General features: G+C 54.0%; 1 protein-coding gene across 8 annotated transcripts in view; it reads left to right on the forward strand.

Annotated features, from left to right (window-relative positions):
* CEP164 (centrosomal protein 164) overlaps nt 1-11,125 on the forward strand; it is a 73,854-nt gene extending 62,729 nt beyond the window's left edge. For 4 of the 8 annotated variants that reach the window (XM_049856602.1, XM_049856604.1, XM_049856605.1 and 1 more), the window contains 11 exons: nt 72-140; nt 523-698; nt 1,489-1,612; nt 1,875-1,939; nt 2,403-2,610; nt 3,655-3,762; nt 4,428-4,542; nt 5,129-5,476; nt 6,359-6,425; nt 7,442-7,564; nt 7,724-11,125. In XM_049856602.1, the coding sequence (XP_049712559.1) occupies nt 72-140; nt 523-698; nt 1,489-1,612; nt 1,875-1,939; nt 2,403-2,610; nt 3,655-3,762; nt 4,428-4,542; nt 5,129-5,476; nt 6,359-6,425; nt 7,442-7,564; nt 7,724-7,817 (1,497 nt within the window). In that variant the 3' untranslated portion in view covers nt 7,818-11,125. The remainder of the gene's footprint in view (nt 1-71; nt 141-522; nt 699-1,488; nt 1,613-1,874; nt 1,940-2,402; nt 2,611-3,654; nt 3,763-4,427; nt 4,543-5,128; nt 5,477-6,358; nt 6,426-7,441; nt 7,565-7,723) is intronic. The other 4 variants (XM_049856606.1, XM_049856609.1, XM_049856608.1 and 1 more) reach the window with 2 other exon arrangements.

The following is an 11,125-nucleotide window of genomic DNA, read 5'->3' on the forward strand; positions in this document are numbered from 1 at the left end:
CAGCCTTCTTGCCCCTCAGACCTCAGGCCTGGAGACAGCCACAGCGTCCTGCTCCTTCCTTCCCACCACAGGAGGAGACTGCCCACAAGGAGAAGCAGCAGCTCCTGGCTGTGCAGAGGCAGGTTGCTCGGGAGAGCGAGGTTTGTCTGCCACCCTTGGCCTCCCTCCTTTGCCTTCTTCTCGTCCCCTTTCCTTCCCTTTCTTTCTCCCTCCTCCTCTCCCTGATCCAACCCCCACACCACCACCTTTTGTTCACCTCATCTGTCCAGGGCCCTGGGATTCCAAACTCTGTTGGCCAATATTCCACAAATAGGGCTCCCATGTGGCACCCACCTTGGGGGTGGGGCCGTGGGGGGAGGACAGCAGCCTGCAGACCTCCACTTGCAGAAACAGTGACCGCAGTGTGTCTGAGTCCCGCCCTCTCTCCCTTTCTCTTGAGCTTCCCTGTCCCCTAGTGACGCCTGCTCCCTGCCTGTGCTTCACTGTGTCTCCAGGTGCTTCTCTCTTTCCCTCTGTTCCCAGGAAGCCGCAGCCACCCATCAGCGCCTGGAGGAGGCAAAGAAGGAGCACGCCCACCTGTTGGAGTCAAACCGGCAGCTCCGAAGAGTCCTCGATGAGCTTCAGGCCCAAAAGTTGGAGTTAGAGTCCCAAGTGGAACTACTGCAGACCCAGAGTCAGAGATTGCAGAAACGGCTCAGGTGTGTGGCAGCTCTGCCCTCAGCTCACCGAACCAGGCTGGCTCTCGCTGCCCTCTGGTTACTGTCACACAGGCCCATCTAATCTTGGCCCAATCAACAGGTCCAGGTGGTGGCCCTGACTTGGGAGCCAGGCGGAGGGGCTTATGCCTGCTGCATATGGTAGGGGCTTGGGGGTGTTAAGGAGCCCTGGTTGCACAGTGGTTAAGAGCTATGGTGTGGTACAGTTGCTAATCAAAAGGTCAGCAGTTCAAATCCACCAGTCCCTTGGAAACCCTATGGAGTGTTCTACTCTGTCCTATAGGATCGCTATTAGATCTGCTTGACAGCGGTGAGCTTTGTATGTATGTATTTGGTGGGTGTTAAAAGGAGCCCTGGTGGCACAGTGGTTAAGCACTCAGCTGGTAACTGAAAGTTTGATGGTTTGAACCCACCAGCCACTCTGTCGGAGAAAGATAAACCCGATGTGACAGTTCTACTCTGTCCTACAGGGTTGCTATGCGTTGGAATCGACTTGACAGCAGTGGATCTGGGGACTGTTAAGAGGCTGTGAAAAACCGGGGAGTCCCTGGTTCTACCATCATGCCTAGCCCCATTTCAGGGACTTTGACAGGAGCAAAGGGTTGGAGCTGTTCCTGCTCTCGTCCTGAGAGCAGGGCTTGAAGCCAACCGTAGCAGTCCCAGCAGTGTGCTGTCTGGCCGTGTGCTGTCTGGCCTGCTGCCCAGCAGTGTGCTTTCTGGCCTGCTGCATCGTGTGACCCTGTCCCCCGTCCACACCCCACTCCCCCCACAGCGGCCTAGAGGCTGAAGCTCAGAGGAAGCAGGACACAGTGAACGAGTCAGCAGTCGAGAGTAATGCTTCCCCATGCTTCGAGCCAGACCTTCACGTTGAAGACCTGAGGAAATCTCTTGGGACAGTGAGCTTCTCAGGGCAGCTGGGCTTGGGGCTGGGACAGGGCATTAGGAGGGGGTGGCAAGGCTGGTTCTGTCTCTGTAGGACTTTGGCCTCCCTGTTCTTACCATTCCCAGCCCCCCACCTCCACCAGTCAAACAATGTTCCTAAAAGAACAGTACCCAGCAGCCAGCAGGGCTGTTTCAACGTTTAGACCACTGGAAGGGGCTTTTGCTTCTGAATGGTTTTGCTGCATTTAGTGGGTCTTTTCTCCTGTATGTCCTTAGAACCAGACCAAAGAGGTATCCTCCTCTCTCTCCCAGAGCAAGGAGACCGACTTGTCCCTGGACAGGTGAGTTCCAACAGCTGGTTTGGGGTTGAGGATACCCTGAAGGGGTGAGGGAATGCTGCATCCCAGAGTTGGGGGAGCTGACACGCGGTGACAGCAGTCACAGTGGGGCTTGGTTCAGGGAACGGGGTTTGGGGAGCTGAGGGATCTTCTCAGGTCAGCAACAAAGCTGCCCGTTGGGGTTCCTGGTTGGCATGCTACTGTCTGCTGACCTCTGGTTGAGGGTCAGACTGTTGGGCACGTCTGGACCTCTGTCTGGAGGCCTCAGGTGTGATCCCTTCAGGATCAGGGCGGAGGACTGTTAGTGCAGCTCTCCGCACACTGCAGGTGAACAGTGGCCTCCGGATATGCTGCCCAGCCCAGCCGCTCCTGTTCCTGCACAGGGCGGACATCTGCTGGGAAAGTGGCTCCTAGAGTCGTCTATGTTCTCTCTCTAATCCCTCTGCCTTGGCCTGCCCTCCCACAGCATCCGGCACTACCTCTCCGCCGAGGGGATAGCACTCCGCAGTGCCAAGGAGTTCCTGGTGCGGCAGACACGCTCCATGCGGAGGCGGCAGACGGCTCTGAAGGCCGCCCAGCAGCACTGGCGCCATGAGCTAGCCAGTGCTCCGGAGGCAGCCAAAGACCCGCCGGGCACCAGGGTTCTGGAAGATGTGCGCAAGAGCCTGGAGGAGGTCAGGAGCTTCCAGGGGAGCCTGCAGCCTTGCACAGGGTGGGGATAGGCCAGGGACCCCCGCCTTTGGGCTTTCCCTCAATTGATCATTCTGGGGACTTCATGACAGTGGTCACATGGGCCCTGGATCACTGGATGAGAGTTGTCTTGGGAGATTGGATGGGTGATGTAGGATATCTCCATGAGGATGAAATTTTCTTATGAATGTTTCCGTGGCAATGCACAGTACACAAAGCACTTTCTATAATCCTAAATCATTTGATCCTCACAACAACTGTATAGGATGCACAAGGTGGTAGTATTCTTCTCATCTGCTCGGTGAAGAGTACTACTAAGATTTTTAAAGCTTCGGGTCCAGTGCTTTGCTTTACCATTCCATCATACTAAAGAATCTGTTCATCCATAAAAAGCTTTTGAACACACCCAGCATAAGACTGAGCTACTTCTCTGCTTTAATCGGCCCCGAGCAGCCTCCTTTGCGATCAAAGGCAGAGACATCATGATTACTGCTCGGTGGGATTGCAGATCTTCCAGACGTGTGAGGGTCCGGCTGGGTAGGCTCTCTCGGGTCAGGCCCAGTCCCTTAGAATTCTGATGGTATGCAAAGCTGCGGGGGCACTGGCCACTGTGGCTGGCTTGGGGGCAGCAGAGGACAAGAGGCAGTTACAAACAGTGGGACAGACTCCCCAAGAGTATATAAATGCCACCACTTTTCCTCCCCCAGGCCCTGCTTCCTCCCATATGGTGAGGATGATGAAGATAGTAATGGTATGGAGAACAGGAATAATAACAACAAGCATCTGGTTAACAGTTCCCAGTGTAAAATTTGTTAGGTGTGGACATGCTGCGGAACTAATAACGCACCTTATCTCATTTCATTCTTACAACCCTCTGACAAGTAGTATTTGTCTTTTACCGACGAGCAACCAGACTGAGAGGTTAAGTGATTTGGTTCAGATCACACGGACAGCCAGCGGCTGAGCTGGGACTCCAGAGCCTGTGTGGTGAGTTGCCACGTTTCTCCTGCCTTCTTCCCTGGCTGCAGGAGACCAAGCACCTGGATGAGATGAAGTCTGCCATGCGGAAAAGTCAGGACCTGCTAAAGAAGAAAGAAGAGAAGCTGAGCCAGCTGGAGTCCTCTCTTCAGGAAGAGGTGCAGCTCTGGGGACACATAGCCCAGGGTGCCCATGTTCTCCCTCTTCTGTTCCTAGGATTTGGTTGGGTTCTCTGGTTCTGTGGAAGGGGGATCTGGGTCTCTAGGACTGGAGTCTGGGCTGGTGAAAATCGCAGTGACTTCAGCTCTGAGTTGGCTGAATACTCTGTGGGTTTGGTTATCTGCACTGAACGGTCCTGAGTACACCCAGAGCCTCCTGCTGAAGGTTTTTGAGAAAGGAGGACTGGTTCCCACCCCTACCCCATCATGGTACCCAAGGAGAGGTGTGACCAGGGTGCTGGGAATAGCCATGCATAGCGGGTTTCTCCACCCTTTGTGCGCTTTCCTCTGAGGCTTAGATGTGACAGGGGGAAGCTCAGGTGGCGAGACACTGCAGGAAGAGTTTATTGGGAGGGGAGGATGGGGTCTGTCTGGGCCAGGTGACCAGTTGCCTGTATCTCAGGTAGCTGATTTCTCCTAACCTCTTCTCCCTCCACCTGCTGCAGAGAAGCCTGCATGAAATGCCTCTCTCAGGGTGCTTTGTGAAACTTCAGGCCCCAGAAGGACCTCCTCACCAAGTCGTCATTCCCCACACATTCATAAGGGCAATGGGGCAGAAGGCACACAGGAAGTGTCAGTAATAACTGCTTCCTCCTACCCATCAGGCCTCAGATGAAGATACTCTGAGAGGAGCCTCTGCCAAGAAGGTAGTGACCTTTGACCTCAGCGACATGGAAGACATGAGCAGTGAAAGTTCTGAATCTTCCCCCGTGCCTCAAAGTGAGTGGTGGTAGCAGCGGGGAAGTGAGGCAGGGGTGAGGACCACCATACACACAGAGGTGTAGGGATGTGGGGAACAGAGCTACGCTGCCCTTCCCCCAGCCCAGCAGAGGTCTGCCCACAGCCTGACACAGAGTTTGTGCTCAGTAAGTGCTTGGGAAGGAGTAAATCCATCTGGGTTTGTCTGACACAGGACTGGGGGGCTCAGGGAAACCTCTCGACACTGGAGCACTTTACAATGAGAACTGTCACTGTTAGCCTTTTCTCCTCCAGTGCCACCTTCTGGGAGGCTGTGCTCCTGCTGCTGCCCTGGCCTGCAACTGGGCAGAAAGGCCCCTCTCCCCTTCCTTCTCTCTAGGGTCCTGGGTCACCTCCCCAGGACCTCACCCTGGAGAGTCTCTTTCCTGTGGCCAGCTTCCAGTCTGCACTGCCTGGAGCACAGGAGCCCTGCCATGCCTCCCCCTCCCCATCAAGGCCACGGGGCTCTGGCTGGGGGAGCCAGGAAGGGCAGGGCAGGAGTGAGTAGGGCGCTGCAGTGCCTGCTGGGTCTGGGATCCTTCCCTACCGTCTGCCTCTTTCCTTTTAGTCAAGCTGACCCCAAGTCCCACCTTCCCCAACAAGATCCACTACTTGAGCAGTTCTCTGCAGCGGATCAGCAGCGAGCTGAATGGCGTCCTCAGCATGCTGGGCAGCCTCAACACACAGCCTCCGCCCCCGCTCTTCAATTCAGTGCCAGCGAAGCTCTCTCCCTTGGCCTCCAAGGGCACCCCCGTTCCCACCTACCCGTCCCTGCCCAGGGTCTCAGCCCCGGCCCCAGTTACACCCATGTCTACCCGGTGGGCCTGGGACCCGGGGCTGGGCCCTAGGCTCTCCTCCTCTGTGGCTCAGACAGTGGACGACTTCCTGGTGGAGAAGTGGCGCAAGTATTTTCCAGGTAAGCCTCCCTGCGGGCTGTGCACAGCTCTGACTAAACTTTCCCACCTTTCTCCTCCTCTTCCTTCCTTTCTTCCCTTTCCTACTGTTCCTTTTTTCCTTCCTCGCTTGCCTATCTCCCACCCTGCCAACTGTGGCATGGTCCCTCGGTCCATGGTCTATGTACTCTGTCTCTGGGTCTCTGGTGAAGAAGAGCCTACTGGTTATCCTGTAGCCAGAGGCTCTGTGGGGTCAGGATGATTTTCCTGGAGCCTGAGCTGACTCAGGCCTGGACTATGGATTCCTGAGTTTGGCAGAACCTAAAAGGTTGTTGTTGTGGTCATCCTAATAGCTACCATCTTGTGCAGTGTGTTATGGGCCAGGCATTTTACATACATTTTTTTATTTAGTCCTTATAATAACCCACTGAAGTAGTAATCATTTACACCCACTTTACAGATGAGGAAACTGAGACTCAGAGAGGTTAAGTAATATGCCCCAGGATACCCAGTGAGTGAGTAATGAACTCGGGTTTGACCCAGGTCTCTGACTTGGGATTCCATTCGTGACCCCTTGGCTGTATGGCTTCCTTTTGTTCCTGTGCCAGGCGGCCTCCCCTGATCTCACAGCCCTGCTGAGGCATGTGAAAAGCCATAAAAAAGCAGTCATTTGAGGGAAAAAGTTTTATCTCTTCTCCCCTTCCACCCAAACTGAAAAGTAGATTAGGTTTGGAAAATAAATAGGACAATTCCTGCCTTTTACCTCCAATCCCTGAAACTTTTCCTGTATTGGATTGTTTGTTTGTTTTGTGGGGACGGCACTGACTTATCAGTGTCAGGTGAGCAGGGAGGCCACCTGGCTGAACGCCTGCCCATTTCTGAATGATTTTCTCTTACTCTGCCAGCTGGAGTTCCAGTTCTCAGTAGTGGTCCTGCCCCCCTGGAGAATAGACTGGGTTATGTGTCGGCTAGGTAAGCCTCCCACTGGGCTTCGGATGGAACCACACAGGCTGCTTGCTCCCTGTGCCTCTCTGGGTGGGTGGGACCTCTGAGGGGAACAGGCCTCCTGGGCCTGTTGCCCAGAGAGGTCAGGCCTCCAGTCTGAAAGGATGCCCCCGCCTTGGCTGGGACTAAGGTGCCCCTCAAAAACCAAAGAAGAGTCAAGTCCGCACCACCGAGGTCCCAGCTGAGACGGGCTAGGGCTTACCTGGCCCAGCTCCCTGAGGAAGCTGCCCTGTGTACCTGTGGGAGAAACCAGCACCTGGTGGAAGCCTGCACACAGCCCCTTCCTGCTGGCCCCTCCAGCCCCTGGTGGAAGCCTACACATAGCCCCTTCCTGCTGGCCCCTCCAGCCCTGCAGTCTGGCCTTTTTCTTTGCCATCGAGCTCTTTGTCTGCTTCATATGTCTCCATTCTTCCCCAAGTCCTGCTGAGCAACATCTGGAGTGAGAGGGCAGCCCTGTGGGGGAGACAGACAGGCAGTTAGTTAAACGTGTTATTAATTTCCCATTCATCTTACTCCTTGCCAAGTGCATCCCCTTCTCCTTTCCCCCAGACCCCTAACCATGAGCCCCCCCACCCCCTTGACCAGCTTGAGAGCTGATGCTGGGCAAGTATTTGGGTCAACGGGGTGGGGGGCCTCTTTTGCTTATGAGATTGGCTGGGAGTATGCAGGTGTGGGAGCCTAGAGCCTTGATGTCAGTAGTATTCACCCAGGAAAGGGGCAGAGGGCGTCTGCCATCTACCCTTTTGGGAACTGATGCTCATCATTCTAGAGGGGCACTCCAGAGTTGATCTGGGAAGAGGTCAGATCTTGCCAGCAGAGGAAGCTTTGAACTGCTAAAGAGACCCTGAGAAAGGCTGCAGCGGGCATGCTGAGAGGAGGTGGAGGTGGTGGGATCTGCTGGCCTCTGGCCTGCTGTCTTCACGCCCCCCTCCCCCACCATGCCCTGTCCTCTCACCTTGTCCCCATGCTGTCCTTCTTCCCAGCGAGCAGCTCCGTCTCCTGCAGCATCCCCATTCCCAGCTCCCTGAGGCGGGAAGTAGCAACTTTCAAGGCATGATCGAAGCTAACCGAAAGTGGCTAGACCATTTCAAGAATGACCCCAAGTCGTATCCTTTTAGCTGGTACCCAAACTCTAGTCCCTTCTTGCAGTAGAGAATGGGCTGGCTGACCTGGGGCCCTGCTGCATGTGCCCTGGGGGTCCGAGGAGGACCCATTCCCCGGAAGTGCTCAGCCGACTGCAGAGTTTTCCTTCACCTTGTGGCCAGACGTCTCTTCTCAGTGCCCAAGCCGACAGCCACCTCGGGCCTGCTGCAGCTGGGCCTGGATGAGAACAACAGACTGAAGGTGTATCACTATTAAGGCCCTGAGCGGTGGGTGCGGGCTGCGGGGCCTGTCCTCTGCCCAGACCAAGTGCCTGAGGCGCTGCCTGCGCTTTATTCCCTCTGTAAATCATTCTCTTGTCCCCTCTCTAATGCTCGGTCCACTCAGGACTTGAAGGAACCCCTGGGGACTGGGGGGTGAAAAGGAAGACATGGCTAGAAGCAGCAGGCCGTACCCTCTGTGACCACGTAGCATATCTCAGGCTGGACTGTCTTGGACTTCTGCCAGCCAGCAGCTTCTGCATCAACACAACAACACTGATGATGTGGGCGGCTAAGGGGCAGGTTGGTGTGGGGCACCCAGGGCGTAGACACCTTTAGGAAGAAGAGTGGCATTCAAGGAGTTGCCTTTGAAGGCCAAGGGCATCGCTTTTGAGCCAGGTTAGTCCCTTGGACCTGCAGGGCACTGCTCAGGGCTCCTGTGAAGATGATGTGTTAGGTCGTTAATTTACCAGGACGCAGCCACCCAGCATTCTACTCTCTGGGGCCAGGCTCTTCTGCGTCCATACCTGTCTCTCCAATACCTCAGTTTCATAGAGATCAGGCCCTTTCCTTTTTTTTTAATACCCCCTTTCTTGAGCACTCGGTTTTGCTTGTTGATTCTCAGAATTGGGCTCCTCTGCCCTGCTCCCTGCCTGACGTTGCTGGAGGCTGGGCCCGGGAAGCTTTGCCTCCTATCTTCCCTCTGCTGGCAGTGCGCTTTCTTCAGGGCTTTCCTCAGCCCCACCTCCACAGAGCCGTCCCAGGTCTCAAGCACACAACTTCTCCAGGAAGCCAAAGAGACGTGGGAAAAGCCTGGGATGCCTTCTAATCCCTGAGTTTTTCTCTTCCTAGGGCACTGGGAGTATATTCGTGGGTCCTTGTTTTCATTCATCTTTTCCACCTGGCTCCTGGCACCCGGGTTGCATAAATATAGTTCCGTCTCACTTTCTACCTGGGCTACCCTGTGCCCCCCACCCAATGCCACTACAGCCTCTTTTCAGAGCTTGGCGACTAGGAGAAGAGGCTCAGGGCTGGGCCAGCCGTGGCCTTGGCAGTGAGGGATCTTGTACCAGTTGGCATTGCTGCCATTTTGGCACAGCTCCCTGCAGCCCCACTTCCCATCAGTGGGCTCCTTGGGGTTTGCAGGAGATGGTCTCTGACATCTGTCTCATTGTTTAAATAAAACACGCCATTTTTCTTGTCTATAAAGCTGTGGGGTTGCCCTGGCCTCTCCAACACATAGTAGCCAAATCTGTCCCTCCCACCTCTCATTTCCTTGCCGTGGAATAAGAAACTAACACCTATATCGGCCCTTTTTTTTTTTTTTTGCCCCCTCAGATACATTTTAGGCTTCAGCCTACCACACAGAAAAGGTCCATTTTGTTACTTGGTTCGTCCTGTGTGCTTTGGGAATGGCTCACGTGTTACAACCAACTCTGGTGACAATCCTGTGTTTTCTACATCAATTAAATCACTGCAGGCCCATTTTCTAAAGGCAGGCGTGTGACTGTGTCTCCTTCTGTTTGGAGGCCTCTGCCTCGTTTCCTCCTGAGAAGGGAGGAAGGAAAAAATTAATATTCATGGCACACTTCCTAGGTGTCTGGTTTAACCATCATAAGAAACCTTTGAGGTAGGTATTTCCAGCTCTGTTTTTATGGAGGAAGAAACCAAGGCTTAGAGACCTTGAAGTGCTTGGGGTTGCAGAGAAAGTTCAGAGCCTTTATCCCTGCAGCCCTGCACCCCCAGAGCTCCCCCTCCCCAGCTGCCAGCTCCTGGGAAGTGCTGACTCTCCGTCTCTCTCTCAGAGCCCGCCCCCCTACTTCCTCATCTGCCAGCTGGAGACCCACAGTACCATTTCCCAAAGGCCAGATGGCATTTCCTGCTCTGCAGACAAGTGGAAGATGAGCCCCCGAAGCCCTGAGCTGGCTAAGTTAGGTGGGCTGTTCCTGCTCCAGTGATGTCGGCAGCCTGCATACAGTCTCGGCTTTGTAATAACAAAATCGCTAGGAGAACTAACTGAGTGGCCATGTTTCATGGGTTTGGATAAGAAAACCAACTTAAACACAAAACATCCAATAACCCAGCCACCTCTGTGTCCCAGTGTCCTGGCAGCTCTGATAAAACAGGAAGAAAGAAACCTGGCATTTATTGAATGCCTTCTGTGTGCCAGGGGCTATTTGTGCTGTTTCATGTAATCCTCTTACCCTTAGGAAGTTGGTATTCTTATTTCATAGGTGAGAAAATTTAGGCTCAGAGATGTTGAGGGACTGTAGTCCAAGGTCACAGAACTAATAACCTAGGATTTGAACCCAGATCCGTATGTCTCTGAAAGTCGAGTCTCCTGATCAGGTACCCCTGTGTCAGCATCTCCTGTCCTCCTGGCTCACAGAACAGTCCTGGCCAGCTTGATCTGAAATCTTCATCTTAGGAAGGAATGGCTTCCAGCCAGGGGACAAAACCTTCCTGGGCCAAAGCTTGCAAAGGGACTTTTCAAAAGACTCCCAAATGTCCCATTGTTCCCCTCGTGGATTTTATTTAGAATTTAGCTGGTGAGACTAGAAGCGTAGGCCTTCGGAGCTGAAAGAGGCCTCGGGGATCACGCATTCAGCCGACTCCTCTCTTAGAGTGGAGGAAACGACCTAGAGAGGCTACAGGCTTTGTCCAGAGGTCCACAGTGTGTGGCCGAGGTGGCACCAGCCTGACCCCCAGCCTGGGGCTTCAGGAAAGAGTATTTTTCTAAAAACAGGTATTTTGAATCGGTTCACGTGTTGACATGGTTCGGTATTCAGATGGTAGAGAAGTTTCTCACTCTGCCCGGGAACCATCTAGTGATCCTCCTCGAAGGTAACCAATAGTACCAGATTCTTCTGGAGATTTTATGCAAATACAAGAAGAGGCATCATTTTGACCCTCTTCCCCATCATTCTTAACATAGGGTCAGATGGATTCCCAAAATGCTTCTGTGAGATGTTCATTGACTTTTCTTTAAGGGAGCAATGTTGGAAGTGATGGTAAAGAACCCCCCCCCCCGCCCCCGCTGCTATACCACACAGATGCACACAAACCTCCACACAAAATGGCAGTCTGGGGAGTGGGAAGCTGGCCCCGACCTTACGACATCCTGGTTTACTTTTGACTCAACACTTATGAGCTCTGTGATCTGAGCGAGTTCTTTCTTGGCCCCAGTCTCCTCCCTGCTCCAAAGCTGTAAGCCTGAATCCAGACTCCAGGGATGTAGCAGGGGTGCGATGGCTGCCTCGGCTTCAGCAACTCTGAGGGGTCATTTTGGGTGAGGAGTTGGCTTCA

The sequence above is a fragment of the Elephas maximus genome, chromosome 17 (assembly GCF_024166365.1).
Source record: "Elephas maximus indicus isolate mEleMax1 chromosome 17, mEleMax1 primary haplotype, whole genome shotgun sequence".
NCBI lineage: Eukaryota > Metazoa > Chordata > Mammalia > Proboscidea > Elephantidae > Elephas > Elephas maximus.